This window comes from Oncorhynchus clarkii, chromosome 2 (assembly GCF_045791955.1).
Source record: "Oncorhynchus clarkii lewisi isolate Uvic-CL-2024 chromosome 2, UVic_Ocla_1.0, whole genome shotgun sequence".
In the NCBI taxonomy this organism is placed as follows: Eukaryota; Metazoa; Chordata; class Actinopteri; order Salmoniformes; family Salmonidae; genus Oncorhynchus; species Oncorhynchus clarkii.
Genome location: NC_092148.1, coordinates 76,761,166 through 76,783,509, shown reverse-complemented (window position 1 = coordinate 76,783,509; position 22,344 = coordinate 76,761,166). Strand labels below are relative to the sequence as shown.

Sequence of the window (22,344 nt, the reverse complement as noted above, 5' to 3'; positions counted from 1 at the left end):
TAATAGTGGTTGTCCATTAGTTTACACCAATTAGGGGAGGGGTGGTAGGGTTAGGGGAAAATAATAAAGGACAGTATATAACAAATAAACTAAATATAAATAATATATGGGAGATTGGAAGTGACACAGACAAATATATTGATAGAAGCTACAATCTATCTGCAATATTAAAGCTGATCTACCCCCTAAAGAATATATAGTGCCTTCGGAAAGTAATCAGACCCCTTGAATTTATCCCCAAAAATATACGTCACAGCCTTATTCTAAAATGGATTAAACTGCCCCCCCAATCTACACACAATACCCCATAATGACAAAGCAAAAACATATTTTTTGTGTGCAAATTAATTCAAAAACAAAAAAACAAAATATCACATTTACATAAGTATTCAGACCCTTTACTCAGTACTTTGTTGGCAGCAATTACAGCCTCGAGACTTATTGGGTATCACGCTACAAGCTTGGCACACCTGTATTTGGGGAGTTTCTCCCATTCTTCTCTGCAGATCCTCTCAAGCTCTGTCAGGCTGGTTGGGGAGCATCGCTGTACAGCTATTTTCAGGTCTCTCCAGAGATTTTTGATCGGGTTCAAGTCTGAGCTCTGGAAGGGCCATCTTTCCCTCGATCCTGACTAGTCTCCCAGTCACTGCCGCTGAAAAACATCCCCACAGCATGATGCTGCCACCACCATGCCTCACAGTAGGGATGGTATTGGCCAGGTGATGAGCGGTGCCTGGTTTCCTCCAAACGTGACGCTTGGTATTAACCAAATGTGACGCTTGGTATTAAGGTAAATAGTTTAAAAAATCTTGCTTCTCACGGTCTGAGGCCTTTTAGGTGCCACTCTACCATAAAGACCTGATTGATTGAGTGCTGCAGAGATGGTTGTCCTTCTGGAAGGTTCACCCATCTCCACAGAGGAACTCTGGAGCTCTGGCAGAGTGACCATCATGTTCTTGGTCACCTCCCTGACCAAGGCCTTTATCCCACGATTGCTCAGTTTGGCTGGGTGGCCAGCTCTAGGAAGAGTCTTGCTGGTTCCAAACGTCTTCCATTTAAGAATGATGGAGGCAACTGTGTTCTTGGGGACCTTCAATGCTGCAGCTGTTTGTGTTTTTGTTCCCTTCCCCAGATCTGTGCCTTGACACAATCCTGTTTCTGAGCTCTACGGACAATTCCTTCGACATCAGGGCTTGGTTATTGCTCTGACATGCACTGTATAGACAGGTGTGTGCCTTTCCAAATCATGTCCAATCAATTTAATGTACCACAGGTGGACTCCAATCAAGTTGTAGAAACATCAAGGATGATCAATGGAAACAGGATGCACCTGAGCTCAATTACAATTTCTTGAATACTTATGTAAATAATAACATATTTTTATTTTTAATGCATTAGCTAAAATCTCAACAACAACAAAAAATGTTTTCGCTTTGTCATTATGGGGTAGTGTGTAGATTCATGAGGGAAAATTTGGGGTCACTTAGAAATGTCCTTGTTTTTGAAAGATAAGCACAACTTTTGGCCATTAAAATAAAATACAATTTATCAGAAATACAGTGTTGAGATTGTTATTGTTGTAAATGACTATTGTAGCTGGAAACAGCTGATTTTGTATGGAATATCTACATAGGCATACAGAGGCCCATTATCAGCAACCATCACTCCTGTGTTCCAGTGGCACATTGTGTTAGCTAATCCAAGTTTCTCATTTTAAAAGGCTAATTGATGATTAGAAAACCCTTTTGCAATTATGTTAGCAGCTCAGATAAATAAATAAACCAGGAGAAATGACAGTCTATCATTACTTTAAGACATGACGGTCAGTCAATCCGGCAGAAAATTTAAAGAACTTTGAAAGTTTCTTCAAGAGCTTCAATGCCATACAATTCTCCTTCCGTGGCCTCCAACTGCTGTTAAATGCAAATAAAACCAAATGCATGCTCTTCAAGCGATCACTGCCCCCACCTGCCCACCCGTCCAGCATCACTACTCTGGACGGTTCTGACTTATTGGGACAACACAATACCTAGGTGTCTGGTTATACTGTAAACTCTCCTTCCGGACTCACATGAAGCATCTCCAATCCAAAATTAAATCTAGAATCGGCTTCCTATTTCGCAACAAAGCATCCTTCACTAATGCTGCCAAACATACCCTAGTAAAACTGACTATCCTACCGATCCTTGACTTCGGCAATGTCATTTACAAAATAGCTTCCAACACTCTACCCAGCAAATTGGATGCAGTCTATCACAGTGCCATCCGTTTTGTCACCAAAGCCCCATATACTACCCACCACTGGGACATGTATGCTCTCGTTGGCTGGCCCTCGCTTCATATTCGTCGCCAAACCCACTGGCTCCAGGTCATCTATAAAACTCTTTGCTAGGTAAAGCACCGTCTTATCTCAGCTCACTGGTCACCTTAGCAGCACCCACCCGTAGCACGCGCTCCAGCAGGTATATATTTCACTGGTCACCATAGCACCCATAGCACACGCTCCAGCAGGTATATATTTCACTGGTCACCCCCAAAGCCAATTCCTCCTTCGGCCGCCTTTCCTTCCAGTTCTCTGCTGCCAATGACTGGAACGAATTGCAAAAATCACTGAAGCTGGAGACTCATATCTCCCTCACTAACTTCAAGCATCAGCTGTCAGAGCAGCTCACAGATCACTGCACCTGTACATAGCCCATCTGTAAATACCTCATCCCCATACTGTTATTTATTTTTACTTTTTTTGCTCCTTTGCACCCCAGTATCTCTACTTGCACATTCATCTTCTGCACATCCATCACCCGTGTTTAAGTGTTAAATTGTGATTATTTCGTCACTACGGCCTATTTATTGCCTTACCTCCCTTATCTTATCTGTAGACAGCCCATCTATCTACCTCATCCCCATACTGTATTTATTTATTTTGCTCCTTTCGCACCACAGTATCTCTACTTGCACGTCTACCATTCCAGTGTTTAATTGCCATATTGTAATTACTTCGCCACCATGGCCTAGTTATTGCCTTAACTCCCTTATTTGACCTAATTTGCACTCACTGTATATAGACTTTGTTTTATTTTTTTACTACTGTATTATTGACTGTATGTTTTGTTCATTCCATGTGTAACTCTGTTGTTGTATGTGTCGAACTGCTATGCTTTATCTTGGCCAGGTCGCAGTTGCAAATGAGAACTTGTTCTCAACTGGCCTACCTGGTTAAATAAAGGTGAAATTTAAAAAAAATGAAAATAAAGTCGCAAAAACCATCAAGCACTATGATAAAACTGCCTCTTATGAGGACTGCCACATGAAAGGAAGACCCAGAGTTACCTCTGCTGAAGAGGATAAATACATTAGAGTTACCAAATAAGTGCTTCAGAGTTCAAGTAACAGACATCTCAACATCAACTGTTCAGAGGAGACTGTGTGAATCAGGCCTTCATGGTGGCATTGCTGCAAAGAAACCCCTACTAAAGTACACCAATAAGAAGAGACTTGCTTGGGCCAAGAAACACGAGCAATAGACATTAGACCGGTGGAAATCTGTGCTCAGCATTTGTGGGAACTCCTTCAAGACTGTTGGAAAAGCATTCCTCATGAAGCTGGTTGAGAGAAGACCAAGAGTGTGCAAAGTTATCAAGGCAAAGGGTGGCTACTTTGAAGAATCTCAAATATTTTTATTTGTTTAACACTTTTTTTGGTTACTACATGATTTCATGTGTCATTTCATTGTTGAAGGTCTTCACTATTATTCTATAATGTAGAAAATAGTTAAAATAAAGAAAAACCCTTGAATGAGTAGGTGTCCAAACCTTTGACTGGTACTGTATATCATACAATATATTAACTACATTTGCCACCAGTCCATAGCTATCTCAGCATTCATAGTTAACCCAGCAGTGCTGCAGTTCTTGATACAAACCGATGCGCCTGGCACCTACTACCATACCCAGTTCAAAGGCACTTAAATATTTTGTCTTGCCCATTCACGCTCTGAATGGCACACATACACAATCCATGTCTTAATTGTCTCAAGGCTCAAAAATCTTTAACGGGTCTCCTCCCCTTCATCTACACTGATTGAAGTGGATTTAACAAGTGACATCAATAAGGGATCATAGCTTTCACCTGGATTTACCTGGTCAGTCTAGGTCATGCACTGAGTGTACAATGTTTTGTACAATCAGTGCACGGCTGCTGCAGAGAGACGAGAGTGCATGAGAAAATGAGTTTTGATCAGTCAGGGATATTAAAAGTGCTGAAAACATGTTGGCTCACTATTTAAAAGGAAGATGGAAAACAAACTATAGGATGAAAAATACTGGTGTTTTCGCGCAGGTACAGCCAACTAGCGCTAGCTAACGCTATCAAGCTAAAATAACATCCCTACAGCCTACCGCTGCTGCAGAGCTGTACCCTAGCAAGATCGCTTCTGGGACAACTGAGGTGCTGTAGCAATAATCCCATAGGTAGCACAAATTGTGTACTTCCTTACAAACAGTCACTTTATCTCACTCCTGAAAGCGACCCGATAGAGTAGAAAAACATGGCTGACGAGACATTCCTTGTCCTGGACACTGAAATGTACCATAGCCCCTCTGACTCTCTTTCTCCAAATGGAGGAAACCGAGGCCAGACATCAGGGCTAGTACAAAGCATCCTACTTTACCTGACAAAGACTTGACTTCTCCAACTTCTCTGGTGATTTTTATTATTTGACCAACTTAAACTGAATGAACATAACTTGGCTTCCTGTCAAATGTGGAACAACTTCATAAGAAATCTGTGACAATGCTCAACTCAGTTAGCAGCAGTTAGCAGCCTAACTGCACGCAGCTTGTCAGTATTCACTGCTCTCCAGTGTGGAAATGCCAGCTAATTAGCCAGTGATTTAAAGAGCACATTTTAAAGCTAATCCATTTTATTACACACACACACAGCCAGCCCAAGCTAGGCTGAGGCACTGCACTAACGTTAGGCCATGAAGCTCAGAGTCAGACGTAAGTACACTTTTTCAACCTCACACAAGTCGTTCCAAAGGAAACATCCTAGAGAATGTGGAAAATACATAAGCTGTTCTGTATTAACCTTGTTTATACAATCACAAAAAATAAATAGGCCACGTCTTAAAACCCGGCAGCAGGGCATTCACTGTTAGTCAAACGTCTGGCATTTACAGAGCACCGAAATATGCCGCTCAACAAATGTTTACCCTACAAATGAACAGACTGGACTCTATATCACACGGTGAAATCCACAGCTAGCGATCCATGCCATCAGATTCTCCTCAGTCTCCCAGTCCTGCACACACAGCTGGTAGAGCCATTGTGGTTTTCAGGCTCAGTAGACTCAGTAGAGGCCTATTTGAGGACACAGAGTAGGGTAGGACACCGAGTAGGGCAAACAGACGTTTTATTTTTTGGTCCCCGCCGCAAGTTCAAACAATATGCTAATGTTTCCTTTTCCATAAGCAGTATCCTCCAGCATAATGAGACCCCAAGTACAGCATTGCTCGACTGTGTCAACATTCCAATACGGCTCATCAATGGCATCAGGCCAGAGTCAAACGGTGCTTTACCACACAGACAGGGGGTAAAGAAACAAGACATGGGAAAGAGATTGAGGGATAGGTCTTCTCTTACAGTGTGATCATACTTCAATTGATTTGGGGCGAGATTAACACATTTTCATCTTTTGTCATTTCAGGTCTTGTCTCATTTGTGGTTAGACTACATCAGACCGAGACCAACTCACTATAGACATAGTTAGGTTATTCTCCACAAGAATGATTATAGAACTAGGGTTCCTCTCACCATTCCATGTATTCTGTATTATGGATCTGGTCACCATTGGAGAGCGTGAGCAGTCATGATATGATCATCTGATATCCATTTTTTAACTCAGAAAATCTATACCCATTCTGGGAGGTATCAGTTCGTTCATTGGAGTTTCTCCACTTACATAATTCACATGGTGCTGGAAATACCATCTACACATGTAAGATGGGGGAAAGTATTTGAAATATAGGGCTACCCATGCTAACCATCAGAAGTACCCATGAACAAAAGGGACATTATGCAGAATGGGCTAAAGGGGAAAATAGAGGATATGGATATTTATTGCTGGAGCTCCTGCCTAACAGCCTGCCTTCATAGGATATTGCTTTTCAACAATTATTGTTCATTTATTCATATTGGGAACACATACATTTGAACATTTATGAAAAAAATGGGAAATAAAACCCGCCCGTCTAAATCGATTTCAGTCGTCTAATGGAGGAGAGGAAATTAGTAGAATGACATGACAATTAAATGTCTTATGCAGTTTGATAATGAGAAATGAATAGGAAAAGGAATCATTGAGCGCTGCTGGTGGGTGGGGGGGTGGGTGTGACCAGACTGATTATAATAAAAAAACATTTATTGATTTGCCGGGTCAACATTGTAATCAAAGTTGAATGTATTTTCCAGATTGATAGCCATGAACATATAATCAAATATGACACTGATTCTGGTTGCCTAATGCAACAGGTATTCATGAGCACTGAACCTGAGAGAGGCATATTTCAGACAGCGACAGTACCATCCAGTGACTTAACTTGTACAGAAGAAAGACATAAACCGAGACATAAAGACATAAGTCTCAGACCTAGACCCAGGCAGACAGCCCCCAAGTCAGGGATAGAGATCGACACAGACCCAGGAAAAGAGAAAAACACATACAAGACATACAGTGCCTTGCGAAAGTATTCGGCCCACTTGAACTTTGCGGCCTTTTGCCACATTTCAGGCTTCAAACATAAAGATATAAAACTGTATTTTTTTGTGAAGAATCAACAACAAGTGGGACACAATCATGAAGTGGAACGACATTTATTGGATATTTCAAACTTTTCAAATATTATATATTTCAAACAAATCAAAAACTGAAAAATTGGGTGTGCAAAATTATTCAGCCCCTTTACTTTCAGTGCAGCAAACTCTCTCCAAAAGTTCAGTGAGGATCTCTGAATGATCCAATGTTGACCTAAATGACTAATGATGATAAATACAATCCACCTGTGTGTAATCAAGTCTCCGTATAAATGCACCTGCACTGTGATAGTCTCAGAGGTCCGTTAAAAGCGCAGAGAGCATCATGAAGAACAAGGAACACACCAGGCAGGTCCGAGATACTGTTGTGAAGAAGTTTAAAGCCGGATTTGGATACAAAAAGATTTCCCAAGCTTTAAACATCCCAAGGAGCACTGTGCAAGCGATAATATTGAAATGGAAGGAGTATCAGACCACTGCAAATCTACCAAGACCTGGCCGTCCCTCTAAACTTTCAGCTCACACAAGGAGAAGACTGATCAGAGATGCAGCCAAGAGGCCCATGATCACTCTGGATGAACTGCAGAGATCTACAGCTGAGGTGGGAGACTCTGTCCATAGGACAACAATCAGTCGTATATTGCACAAATCTGGCCTTTATGGAAGAGTGGCAAGAAGAAAGCCATTTCTTAAAGATATCCATAAAAAGTGTTGTTTAAAGTTTGCCACAAGCCACCTGGGAGACACACCAAACATGTGGAAGAAGGTGCTCTGGTCAGATGAAACCAAAATTGAACTTTTTGGCAACAATGCAAAACGTTATGTTTGGCGTAAAAGCAACACAGCTGAACACACCATCCCCACTGTCAAACATGGTGGTGGCAGCATCATGGTTTGGGCCTGCTTTTCTTCAGCAGGGACAGGGAAGATGGTTAAAATTGATGGGAAGATGGATGGAGCCAAATACAGGACCATTCTGGAAGAAAACCTGATGGAGTCTGCAAAAGCCCTGAGACTGGGACGGAGATTTGTCTTCCAACAAGACAATGATCCAAAACATAAAGCAAAATCTACAATGGAATGGTTCAAAAATAAACATATCCAGGTGTTAGAATGGCCAAGTCAAAGTCCAGACCTGAATCCAATCGAGAATCTGTGGAAAGAACTGAAAACTGCTGTTCACAAATGCTCTCCATCCAACCTCACTGAGCTCGAGCTGTTTTGCAAGGAGGAATGGGAAAAAATGTCAGTATCTCGATGTGCAAAACTGATAGAGACATACCCCAAGCGACTTACAGCTGTAATCGCAGCAAAAGGTGGCGCTACAAAGTATTAACTTAAGGGGGCTGAATTATTTTGCACGCCCAATTTTTCCGTTTTTGATTTGATAAAAAAGTTTGAAATATCCAATAAATGTCGTTCCACTTTATGATTGTGTCCCACTTGTTGTTCATTCTTCACAAAAAAAATACAGTTTTATATCTTTATGTTTGAAGCCTGAAATGTGGCAAAAGGTCGCAAAGTTCAAGGGGGCCGAATACTTTCGCAAGGCACTGTATATACACTTGCACCCACTTGTACTGCTGGTGGTCCTTGGTGCTCCGAGTCTTAGCCATGAACCTCTCTGCTAGTTTCTCCAGGTTCCTGGAGTACTCCATCTCAATCTCGGACTTCTTCCTGAAGAAGTCCTGCAGGTCCTGGAGGAGCTGCACCCTCATCTCTGTCTGCTGGTCCAGGCATTTCTGCTGCTCCACCAGCTGGGCACGGATCTCTGAGGACACAGACAGACACAACCAAGTCAGATGGATGTCAAGAACCACACACACAAAAGTCAGACGTTTGTAGATCTCTTAGAACCACACAGAGCAGACAGGTGAGAAATCTGTCAATCTTATTAGTCAACACCAGCCAATATTCCAATGGAAAACAATGCCTTCAGAAAGTATCCATAACCCTTGACTTATTCCACGTTGTTGTGTTACAGCCTAAGTATATGTTTTCCATCTCACCCATCTACACACAATACCCCATAATGACAAAGTGCCATGTTTTTAAAAAGTGTATAAAATATAAAATACAGAAATATCTCATTTTACGTAAGTATTTACACCCTCGAGTCAGGACTTTGTAGAGGCACCTTTGGCAGCGATTATAGCTGTGAATCTTTCTGGCTAAATCTCTAAGAGCTTTCCACACCTGGATTGTTCAACATTAGCCCATAGTTATTTTCAAAATTATTCAAGCTCTGTCAAATTGGCTGTTGGTTATTGCTAGACAATTTTCATGTCTTGTCATAGATTTTCAAGTAGATTTAAGTCAAAATTGTAACTCGGCCACTCAGGAACATTCATTGTCTTCTTGGTAAGCAACTCAAGTGTAGATTTGGTCTTGTGTTTCAGGTTATTGTTCTGCTTTAAAGTGTATACATCTCCCAGTGTCTAGTGAAAAGCAGACTGGACCAGGTTTCTCTCTAGGATTTTGCTTGTGCTTAGCTCCATTCCTGTTTTATCCTGAAAAACTCCCCAGTCCTTTAACAATTACAAGCATTTCTATAACATGATGCAGCCACTACTATGCTTGAAAATATGGAGAGTGATACTCAGTAATGTATTGTATTGGATTTGCCCCAAACATAACACACTGTAATCAAGACAAAAAGTGAATTGCTTTGCCCCATTTTTTTGCAGTATTACTTTAATACCTGTTGCAAACAGGATGCATGTTTTGGAATATGTTTTTATTTTGTACAGGCTTCGTTCTTTTCACACTGTCAATTAAGTTAGTATTGTGGAGTAACTAAAATGTTGTTGATCCATCCTCAGTTCTCATATCACAGCCATTAAACTCTGTAATTGTTTTAAAGTCACCATTGGCCTCATGGTGAAATCCCTGAGCGGTTTCCTTCCTCTCAGGCAACGGAGTTAGGAAGGGCGCCTGTATCTTTGTACTGACTGGGTGTAATTAACTTAAATTATGCTCAAAGGGATATTCAATGTCTGCTTTTGTATTTTTACCCATCTGCCAATAGGTGCCCTTTTTTGGAGGCATTGGAACACCTCCCTTGTTGAATCTGTGTTTGAAATGTACTGCTCGACTGAGGGACATTACAGATAATTGTGTGTGTGTAGGATACAGGGATAAGGTAGCCATTACAAAAATCATGGAAAACACTTGTATTGAACACAGTGAGTCCATGCAACTTATGTGACTTGTAAAGCACATTTTTACCCCTGAACTTACAGTTGAAGTTGGAAGTTTACATACACTTAGGTTGGAGTCATTAAAACTTGTTTTTCAACCACTCCACCAAAATTCTTGTGAACAATGTATAGTTTTGGCAAGTCGGTTAGGACATCTACTTCGTGCATGACAAATAATGTTTCCAACAATTGTTTACAGACAGATTATTTCACTTATAATTCACTGTATCACAATTCCAGTGGGTCAGAAGTTTACATACACTAAGTTGACTGTCTTTATACTGCTGGGAAAACTCCTGAAAATTATGTCATGCTTTAGAAGCTTCTAATAGGCTAATTGACATCATTTGAGTCAATTGGAGGTGTACCTGTGGATATATTTCAAGGCCTACCTTCAAACTCAGTGCCTCTTTGCTTGACATCATGGGAAAATCAAAAGAAATGAGCCAAGACCTCAAAAACAAATTGTAGACCTTCACAAGTCTGGTTCATCCTTGGGAGCAATTTCCAAATGCCTGAAGGTACCATGTTCATTTGTACAAACAATAGTACGCAAGTATAAACACCATAGGACCAAGCAGCCATCATACCGCTCAGGAAGGAGATGCGTTCTGTCTCCTAGAGATGAACATACTTTGGTGCGAAAAGTGCAAATCAATCCCAGAACAACAGCAAAGGATCTTGTGAAGATGCTGGAGGAAACAGGTACAAAAGTATCTATATCCACAGTAAAACGAGTCCTATATCGACATAACCTGAAAGGTCGCTCAGCAAGGAAGCAGCCACTACTCCAAAACCACCATAAAAAAGCCAGACTACGGTTTGCAACTGCACATGAGGACAAAGATCATACTTTTTGGGGAAATGTCCTCTGGTCTGATGAAACTGAGGAAAAAGGGGGAGGCTTGCAAGCCGAAGAACACCATCCCAACCGTGAAGCATGGGGGTGGCAGCATCATGTTGTGGGGGTGCTTTGCTGCAGGGGGGACTGGTGCACTTCACAAAATAGATAATTTTCCATCCTCATGAAGCTATGTGGATATATTGAAGCAACATCTCAAGACATCAGTCAAGAAGCTTGGTTGCTAAAATGCAAATTAATTACTTCAAAATTATACAATGTGATTTTCTGGATTTTTGTTTTAGATTCCGTCTCTCACAGTTGAAGTGTACCCATGATAAAAAGTACAGACCTCTACATGCTTTGTAAGTAGGAAAACCTGCAAAATCGACAGTGTATCAAATACTTGTTCTCCCCACTACGTAAACGTCCAACTTCAACTGTATTTTAGTTTGCCTTAACAAAGGGGTTAAATACTTATTGACTCAAGACATTTCAGCTTTTCATTGATTTCTAAACATAATGTCAAAGTGGAATTATGGGGTATTGTGTGTTGGTGGGTGACCAGAAAATCTCAATTCAAGCGATTTTAAATTCAGGCTGTAACAACGACTGTGGAAAAAGTCAAGGGGTGTGAATACTTTCTGAAGGAGGAAAAGGTGAATGATCACGTTGAAGCACAAATAGGATCTCCAGGTGCTTTGGAAGTGAGGGTTGGAAGTGCTGGTCTATGGTGGTTCATTACAGCTGCTGAACGCCACTCTAGGATGAATGAGCCCTGTTACTAATCAATAACCCAGAGATGGAGCATGGAGATGCTGCCTTGACACACTGCCAGGCCAATCCAGGGTCTTTCACAACTTGCTATCTGTGACTGCGCACCACATTCACCAGCAGGGAAACAGGGGACATGCTAGAGTCTTCACAAATGGTACCTGTGACTGCACACTAGTGAGGCTAAACTCATAACCCACAGGCCCTGCGGTTATATCTGCGGGGCGGGCGGGTTTAGGGCGACAAAATATTGTGTGAATGAAGGGCGTGTGGAAGGCGGGTGGGTTGAATAAAGAGAAAACAATGCATTAAAAATCCATAAATGTATAATTATAGTGCAATTCATATCTACAGGCTACATTGATGTTTTTCTTTCGTAAGCCTAAGCTTTAGGGCCCAACTGTAAGCGTGCCAAATATGCGCCAATTGCCAAATGATTTTGGGAACTTGGCCAGAAAAAGTTAACGTCGATCCGCTGAGGCAAAAAGGACAGTGTTGGAGTTAAATTAAATAAGAGAAAAGCTGCGAAATGGGAGAGTTGAAAATAAAGAAAAAGGTAGGGCCAGAACAGTAATGTTTGGAGAAAATTTGGTGAGGTGGTAAAAGAGGACGATAGCAGTGTTATAGAATGATGTTTGTGAGGCGCGATACAAATTGGACAGTAACAAGACAGGGACTTCAAATATGGCACATCAAGGGAACTGAAGTCTACTGTTCAAATGGGTTGAATGGAACAGTAACAGAAATCTGGAAACTGACTGTAGGTCTATAACCTCTCACATAGCCGAATATAATATTATCTCCTGCAGAATTAAGCAGTTCTTGCAGTAAAAAGATACACCAAATGTACATTTTCACTCGGGAACAGTAGTAGATAATGAATAGCGGTTTGGGACTGTCTGTAAAGGTGCCATCTTTATCAGCATAATAAAAGCGGATAGAATTCAACCACATTTGTGTCAAGAAATGTTGGGTCATTTTCACAGCTTTTCATTCCCGTGAAACAGGTCAAACTGATGTAATTTTGCATTTTCTCCCAGGTCCCTAAGTCTCTGCTGTGCAAGAAAGGCTAAGATGAAAGACTAAACAAATTAACGATGTCAGCTAGATTGAAGCATTCATCTGATCAATGTATGACAAGAAAATCTGTGAGGTTTATTTAGTCTTCTAGGGCAACAAGTAATGAATGACAAGCTGCATGCACCCAGTTATAGATAAGTTGAATAACAAATAGCCTACCAAAATGTTGGAAATCATAAGCAGAAACATAGGCCAATCTAAATTAGGCTTACAGCGCATTTTCTATATTTCTGGGTTAGGGTCAGGTGCGGGCCTAATTTTCGCATATAGTTGGACAGTTGCGGATGGGTTATTAGCAATTGCGGGTGAACAAACAGCTGACCACACTACTAGGAAATGCGCTAGAGATGCGCTGCCATCAAACTGACATGTCAAAGGGCCTCCCGGGTGGCGCAGTGGTTAAGGGCGCTGTACTGCAGCGCCAGCTGTGCCATCAGAGTCCCTGGGTTCGCGCCCAGGCTCTGTCGTAACCGGCCGCGACCGGGAGGTCCGTGGGGCGACGCACAATTGGCCTAGCGTCGTCCGGGTTAGGGAGGGATTGGTCGGTAGGGATCTCCTTGTCTCATCGCGCACCAGCAACTCCTGTGGCGGGCCGGGCGCAGTGCGCGCTAGCCAAGGTTGCCAGGTGCACGGTGTAGGTTGCCATTGGTGCAGCTGGCTTCCGGGTTGGAGGCGCGCTGTGTTAAGAAGCAGTGCGGCTGGTTGGGTTGTGTATCGGAGGACGCATGACATTCAGCCTTCGTCTCTCCCGAGCCCGTACGGGAGTTGTAGCAATGAGACAAGATAGTAGCTACTACAACAATTGGATACCACGAAATTGGGGAGAAAAAGGGGTAGAATTTAAAAAAAAATTAAAAAAAAAAATAACTGACATGTCAAATCAAATTTCATTGGCCACATACACATGGTTAGCAGATGATATTGCGAGTGTAGAGAAATGCTTGTGCTTCTTGTTCCAACAGTGCAGCAAGTAATCTAACAATTCCACAACAACTACCTAATACACACAAAATCTAAAGGGATGGGATAAGAATATGTACATACAGTGCCTTGCGAAAGTATTCGGCCCCCTTGAACTTTGCGAACTTTTGCCACATTTCAGGCTTCAAACATAAAGATATAAAACTGTATTTTTTGTGAAGAATCAACAACAAGTGGGACACAATCATGAAGTGGAACGACATTTATTGGATATTTCAAACTTTTTTAACAAATCAAAAACTGAAAAATTCGGCGTGCAAAATTATTCAGCCCCCTTAAGTTAATACTTTGTAGCGCCACCTTTTGCTGCGATTACAGCTGTAAGTCGCTTGGGGTATGTCTTTATCAGTTTTGCACATCGAGAGACTGACATTTTTTCCCATTCCTCCTTACAAAACAGCTCGAGCTCAGTGAGGTTGGATGGAGAGCATTTGTGAACAGCAGTTTTCAGTTCTTTCCACAGATTCTCGATTGGATTCAGGTCTGGACTGTGACTTGGCCATTCTAACACCTGGATATGTTTATTTTTGAACCATTCCATTGTAGATTTTGCTTTCTGTTTTGGATCATTGTCTTGTTGGAAGACAAATCTCCGTCCCAGTCTCAGGTCTTTTGCAGACTCCATCAGGTTTTCTTCCAGAATGGTCCTGTATTTGGCTCCATCCATCTTCCCATCAATTTTAACCATCTTCCCTGTCCCTGCTGAAGAAAAGCAGGCCCAAACCATGATGCTGCCACCACCATGTTTGACAGTGGGGATGGTGTGTTCAGCTGTGTTGCTTTTACGCCAAACATAACGTTTTGCATTGTTGCCAAAAAGTTCAATTTTGGTTTCATCTGACCATCTGACCTGCCTGGTGTGTTCCTTGTTCTTCATTATGCTCTCTGCGCTTTTGACGGACCTCTGAGACTATCACAGTGCAGGTGCATTCATACGGAGACTTGATTACACACAGGTGGATTGTATTTATCATCATTAGTCATTTAAGTCAACATTGGATCATTCAGAGATCCTCACTGAACTTCTGGAGAGAGTTTGCTGCACTGAAAGTAAAGGGGCTGAATAATTTTGCACGCCCAATTTTTCAGTTTTTGATTTGTTAAAAAAGTTTGAAATATCCAATAAATGTCGTTCCACTTCATGATTGTGTCCCACTTGTTGTTGATTCTTCACAAAAAAATACAGTTTTATATCTTTATGTTTGAAGCCTGAAATGTGGCAAAAGGTCGCAAAGTTCAAGGGGGCCGAATACTTTCGCAAGGCACTGTATATGGATGAGCAAGGACCGAACGGCATAGGCCAGATGCAATAGATAATCTGTTGCGGATAAAAGGCTGTGCGATGACATAGTGCACATAAAAAAAATTGCGGTTAAATTCCCATGTTCCGAATAAAAAATACAAGTCAAATGTGTTTCCATCCCATTTAACTCCTCTGATGGTATTGTCACAACACTGCACAACAACAAAACATGTCGTTATATATTGATTCTGCCCACTCTGGTCTTGGAACATGCGCTCTAGCCAATAGCTGGCAGGTACGGTGTGGGTATAGCCTACAAAATGAGATCATTATGGACAAAAGAGTGAGATAAAACAAAAACATTCAACCACATCCAAATATCGATTATCATGCCAGAAGAGGACTGGCCACCATTCATAGCCTGGTTCCTCTCTAGGTTTCTTCCTAGGTTTTGGCCTTTCTAGGGAGTTTTTCCTAGCCACCGTGCTTCTACACCTGCATTGTTTGCTGTTTGGGGTTTTAGGCTGGGTTTCTGTACAGCACTTTGAGATATCAGCTGATGTAAGAAGGGCTATATAAATCAATTTGATTTGATCAAGCTCATCACCGTGCACTTTCACCACCCTGTGAATTTCATCATAACTTATTTTATCTGTAGCCCAATAAACAGCATGCTTTCCCAAATCTTAGTGGGGCTCAAACACCATGGTTAGTATATCAATATTTGCACATAAAAGATGTTTCCACCACCATTTCTCGAATAATTAATTTTACCGAAAAAATTATCCTACCTAGTCTAGCATATTTTGTGTTGTCAGCATTTGGAAGGTTTACCAACAAATTTGCTGTTTCCATCCGGCCTGTTGTGATATAAAAAATTTTAAAACGTACTTCAATCAAATAAAAAGGTTAGATGGAAATCTGGTTAATGTCTCCAGAGATTCTGGTTTTAGTAGTCAGCCAACATAAAACTGATACACTGACATACAGTAAATGATCTAATACCACAAAACACACCTCAATGGCCAGTTATGGCAAAAGTTGAGAACTATTCCTAATTTCACCTCAAATTAATGACCACTCAGCCATCAATGACCATAAAGTACAGGCTACGAAAACAGACTGGGATTAAATTTGTTTAAGAGGATAAAATAGGCATTTTCCAAATTGTCCCAAGGATCCCCCAAAGAGTACTCCTCCATTTGGCATCCATCAATAACTGGCCAATACCAGTGATTGAGTCAAATCATTGATTAACTGCTGTCTCAATTAAACTGGGCTCAGAGCTGCTCGTTGTGTGTTCCAAAATGCAATGGTGGAATTAGCCAAGAGCTTGGCTTCATTCATCAGCGTAAATGCCTTCCCAATCTTGATAAATTAATGATTTAAGTGGGGTCTATTAGAAATCCTTGATTAGGTATTTTCATTCCCAAGGTTTCAGGAGAGGCTCTTTCATCCTGGCACATTCAAATGGGGGCAGGCGGGACAGGAAAGGAGGGGGATAAGGAGGGGGCTTTTGCTTAGTCTGATTTGTTAAGGGAAGAAACAGCAGCGATAAGCATTCAGTATCTGAGTGGCCAGAGAGAAACCAACCATAAGCCGGAAGAACCCTATGGCTACAGGGCAGCAAAGACACCCTTCACCACTGTATGGGTAACCAAGCCATAGCCTCTTTATTCTAAACTTCAACTTTAAATTGAACTTTTTAGATTGTAGGTCCAGTGCAGGTAAGGTAGGCCTATAAGGAAGCTGGGATTTGTGCCATCATGGTGGGCTTCCAAGGGCTGGTGGTCAATGTTTGTAAGTCACAAGATCAACCAGGTTCTTCAGCAACATAGAGAGCTGAAGGAGAAAGGATATTTCTAGAGGCTACCATAGCTTTGGGGTTTTTATATGAATGAGAAACCCAGAATTTCAAGTGTGTATAATTCCTAACTTTAAACAATGGATGAGGATTTGGAATTAAAGCAAGGCAAGCATGAAATGAACGCAAAAGAGCTGAGTGGATCATTTAACACAATTCTATTCATGACTGAACATGGCATCTCCTTAAATCATCCATAGTGCATGTCAAACATTGACTAGTGGCACTATGCCGTGTTGAAGCATTATGAATGACATTGCATATAAATCACCTGTCAACATTTGATGAATTATCGCTCATGATAATGTAGGCACATGTAAAACAGGGGACTACACGGTATAAAACTAGGACTCTCTCTTTTTATTTTTTTGTCACTAAGCATAGGCTCGTATCCAGAGCGATTTACAGTAGTGAGTGCATATATTTTATATAATTTTTCATAATGGCCACTCGTGAGAATTAAACCCACAACACTGGCGTTGCATGTGCGAAGCTCTTCTAGAGGGATTCTAGAAGTTCATGGTTGGTTCATGGAATAAGGAATATTACGTTTCAGCCTGGTTTGGCCAAGTCCTACCAACTGAGCCACACGCGACACTCTCCCTATACATAACTTATTGTATTCAACTAAAGATATAATATTGTTGTCAAATTGTAATTATTTATCTTGAATGACTAGGAGGCTGAAAAGGAAATACATTTGACAGAGATGCTTAAACCCCTAGCAGGACTGTGGCGGTCATGAAATTTTGTCTGCTGGTTATTGTCATGCAAAAAATACTGCCGGTTTCACAGTAACTGACATTAACATTAACACATTTAGCATCGCAGGCCTCCAGTTGCTGGCTGAGGCGCAACTTTGGAACGTCTAAAATCGATTGAATATACACAATCACAATAAATGATGGCGGCAGGGTAGCCTAGTGGTTAGAGCGTTGGACTAGTAACCGAAAGGTTGCAAGTTCGAATCCCCGAGCTGACAAGGTACAAATCTGTCGTTCTGCCCCTGAACAGGCAGTTAACCCACTGTTCCCAGGCCGTCATTGAAAATAAGAATTTGTTCTTAACTGACTTGCCTAGTAAAATAAAAAAATTAAAAAATCACAATAAATCCCTTATATATTTCTTCTTTTTTTTTCTAAAGAAACATTATGATATGAAGAACAGAATAGGAGTTGGCCTAATATATGCTATCCGGTTATGCCATGGCATTAGCTGTAGGCTTCTTCATTTAGCAGACAATATATGCGTATAAAGTCCTGTGCCATTATATGATTGAACTTCGCTTAATAAAATAGAAAGGACATTTTTCCCACAGGCTGCCTAAGTATGGTTCTCAATCAGAGACAACGATTTCCAGCTGCCTCTGATTGGGAACCATACTTAGGCAGCCTGTTTTCCCACTATGGGTGTGGGTAGTTGTTTTGTCTTTGTGTGTCTGCACCAGACAGAACTGTTTTGTTTGTTCTTCTTTGTTTTTTTGTTCTAGTGTTCAGTTTCTTTATTAAATCTTCCATGAACACGTACCATGCTGCACCTTGGTCCTCTTCACCTTCTTCCACCTATGACAACCACTACACATAGATGTCTATGTTTCACAAATTTGGATATCAAAGTACAGCACAGTAGAGTTCAGTACAGCACATTTGTGTACTCAAATCTAGTGTACTCTGTGCTTCATTGAACTCTACTGTACAGTACTATAGTCTATTTTTCTTTACTGTACTCTGTTCTCTACTGAACTTGTGAATCCAACTGTTGTTTGGGACTAGAATGATTTCTCATTGTAGCCAAATCAATTGCAGAAATCCTGTTACCAATTTGATAACATAATGAGTTTTAAATCACTTAATAATTCATAAACAAAACTGATATCAGTAAAAACACTAACTAATTGATAAGTCTACCTTGTTAATTCTGTAAACTTTCATTATCCTCCCGCATGAGGGGGAGATTAGAAATTATCTTGAAGGATGTGTGTTTTTAGACTGCTGCGCCACTCGGGAGGCCCTAAGGCAGTGCTAGCTGTGTCACTACAGATCCTGGTTCAATTCCAGGCAGTATCGCAGCCGGCTGCTACCGGGAGACCCATGAGGTGGAGTACAATTAGCATCGTCTGGGTTAGGGGAGGGTTGGGCCTCCAGGGATGTCCTTGTCCCATCGCACTCTAGCGACTCCTGTGTTGGGCCGGTCACATGCATGCTGACACGGTCGCCAGGTGTACAGTGTTTCCTCCGACACATTGGTGCGGCTGGCTTCTGGGTTAAGCAGGTATTGTATCAAGAAACAGTGCAAAACCCACATCTTATTTTGGCAGGGTCGTGTTTCGGAGGAAACACAGCTCTTGACCTTCGCCTCTCCCAAATCCGGGAGTTGCAGTGATCCAATTACCAATTGGATACCATGAAAAAGGTGTAAAACTTTTTTTTTTTTTTTTAAGAAAATAAGATGTGGGTTTTTGGTAACGGAATTTCAAGGCACAAGGCAATGTTTCTTATTAAAACTTACAGAAGGCAGACAAATGTATCCAAAACTAAATATAAAAATGTGTTTATTAGTTGGCAGGGGTCTTTACATTTACATTTTGCAGAAGCTCTTATCCAGAGTGACTTACAGGAAGTAGCAAGTGCATACATTTTCGTACTGGTCCCCCGTGGGAATCGAACACACAACCCTAGCTTTGCAAGTACCATTCTGTATCAACTGAGCCAAACTAGGTGATGTATTTCTAATACCCTTAAAGATATCTCATGTAGATGTTTCCTAAGAATCCTTTTCCATCTGTTTGACCAGAAATCAAATGTTTAGGATGGAAAGTGGATGACAAAATGTATATGCCTTAATGTCTCGAAAATATAGACTCATATTTCATTTGACACCCAATTCGACATGCTCCTATGAACTTCATGTTAAAGCTCATGGGTCCTTTTTAGAGGTCGACCATTTAATCGTAATGGCCGATTAATTTGGGCCGATTTCAAGTTCTCATAACAATCGGAAATGGGTATTTTTGTGCGCCAATTTTTCAATGACGGCCTAGGAACGGTGGATTAACTGCCCCTCTAAATACACCTCTGCTGTCTTCAACCAAGATCTCTGTAGCACACGCTCCAGCAGGTATATCTCTCTAGTCACCCCGAAAACCAATTCTTTCTTTGGCCGCCTCTCTTTCCAGTTCTCTGCTGCCAATGACTGGAACGAACTACAAAAATCTCTGAAACTGGAAACACTTATCTCCCTCACTAGCTTTAAGCACCAACTGTCAGAGCAGCTATGCACCTGTACATAGCCCACCTATAATTTAGCCCAAACAACTACCTCTTTCCCAACTGTATTTAATTTATTTATTTATTTTGCTCCTTTGCACCCCATTATTTTTATTTCTACTTTGCACATTCTTCCATTGCAAAACTACCATTCCAATGTTTTACTTGCTATATTGTATTTACCTTGCCACCATGGCCATTGCCTTTACCTCCCTTCTCACCTCATTTGCTCACATTGTATATAGACTTGTTTATACTGTATTATTGACTGTATGTTTGTTTTACTCCATGTGTAACTCTGTGTCGTTGTATCTGTCGAACTGCTTTGCTTTATCTTGGCCAGGTCGCAATTGTAAATGAGAACTTGTTCTCAACTTGCCTACCTGGTTAAATAAAGGTAAAATAAATAAAATAAAATAAAAGGGGCAGAACGACAGATTTTCATCTTGTCAGCTTGGGGGACTCAATCTTGCAACCTAACACGTTAACTAGTGCAACGCTCTAACCACCTGCCTCTCATTGCACTCCACAAGGAGCCTGCCTGCCTGTTACGCAAATGCAGTAGAAGCCAAGGTAAGTTGCTAGCTAGCATTAAACTTATCTTATAAAAAACAATCAATCATAATCACTAGTTACACATGGTTGATGATATTACTCGTTTATCTAGCGTGTCCTGCGTTGCATATAGTCCTGCGTTGCATATAATCGATGCAACGCTGGGGGATGATTTAACAAAAGCGCATTTGTGAAAAAAAGCACAATCGTTGGACGACTGTACCTAACCATAAACACCAATGCCTTTCTTAAAATCAATACACAGAAGTATATATTTTTAAACCTGCATATTTAGCTAAAAGAAATCCAGGTTAGCAGGCACAATTAACCAGGTGAAATTGTGTCCTTTCTCTTGTGTTCATTGCACGCAGAGTCAGGGTATATGCAACAGTTTGGGCCGCCTGGCTCATTGCGAACTAATTTGCCAGAATTCTACGTAATTATGACATAATATTGAAGGTTGTGCAATGTAACAGGAAAATTTAGACTGATGGATGCCACCCGTTAGATAAAATATGGAATGGTTCCGTATTTCACTGAAAGAATAAACGTCTTGTTTGAGATGATAGTTTCAAGCCTATCAACTACCGAGATTAGGCTGGTGTAACGATGTGATGTGAAATGGCTAGCTTGTTAGCGGGGTGCACGCTAATAGCATTTCAAACGTCACTCGCTCTGAGACTTGGAGTAGTTGTTCCCCTTGCTCTGCATGGGTAATGCTGCTTCGAGGGTGGCTGTTGTCGTTGTGTTCCTGGTTCGAGCCCAGGTAGGAGCGAGGAGAGGTACGGAAACTATACTGTTACACTGGCAATACTAAAGTGCCTGTAAGAACATCCAATAGTCAAAGGTTAATGAATTACAAATGGTTTTGAGAGAAATAGTACTATAATTCCTATAATAATTACAACCTAAAACCTCTTACCTTGGAATATTGAAGACTCATGTTAAAAGGAACCACCAGCTTTCATATGTTCTCATGTTCTGCGCAAGGAACTTAAACATTCGCTTTCTTACATGGCACATATTGCACATTTACTTTCTTCTGCAACACTTTATTTTTGCATTATTTAAACCAAATTGAACATGTTTCATCATTTATTTGAGGCTAAAATGATTTTATTGATGTATTATATTAAGTTAAAATAAGTGTTCATTCAGTATTGTTATAATTGTCATTATTACAAATACATTTTAAAAAGCGGACGATTAAATCGGTATCGTTTTTTTTTGTCTTCCAATAATCGGTATAATCGGTCGACCTCTAGTCCTTTTACATGTAAATTACCTGAGACAACTAAGGGGATATCTCCCTATTTTGTCTGGCACCTCAGGGCAACTGAACACCTTGCTCTGATCAAAATGATTGGGTATCAAGTCTTCTGCTAGTAAGTGTTTGATGTGATTTTCAATAGTATTTGGGGGGGGGGGACAGTTTACAAGCACCTATGTGGCTGTAAAAGAGGACAGGGCCAAGGAGGGAGTCTACAGATGGGCTTTGAGGGATTCTAGAAGTTGTAAACAGTAATATCACAGTTCAGCCTGGTTTGGAAAAGGAGCATACAAGGATGCATACTGACTCTGTGGGCCTTTGCGACCAGGGCATGTCCAGGGCTGAAAGCACAAAACCAACCATCCAATCCAAATGAAAGGTGTCCCAGAATGCACAGTGGGTGGACATAGACAATGAGAGAAAGAGCCGTTTGGTCTTTGTGGTGATCAGATGGAACC

The 22,344-nt window shown here is 41.1% G+C and overlaps 1 protein-coding gene across 2 annotated transcripts in view; it reads right to left on the bottom strand.

Moving 5' to 3' along the window:
* The window catches only part of LOC139373931 (SLIT-ROBO Rho GTPase-activating protein 1-like), a 157,216-nt gene that overhangs the window by 95,739 nt on the left and 39,133 nt on the right, over positions 1-22,344 (bottom strand). For both annotated transcript variants that reach the window (XM_071115024.1, XM_071115020.1), the window contains exon 2: positions 8,388-8,583. In XM_071115024.1, the coding sequence (XP_070971125.1) occupies positions 8,388-8,583 (196 nt within the window). The remainder of the gene's footprint in view (positions 1-8,387; positions 8,584-22,344) is intronic.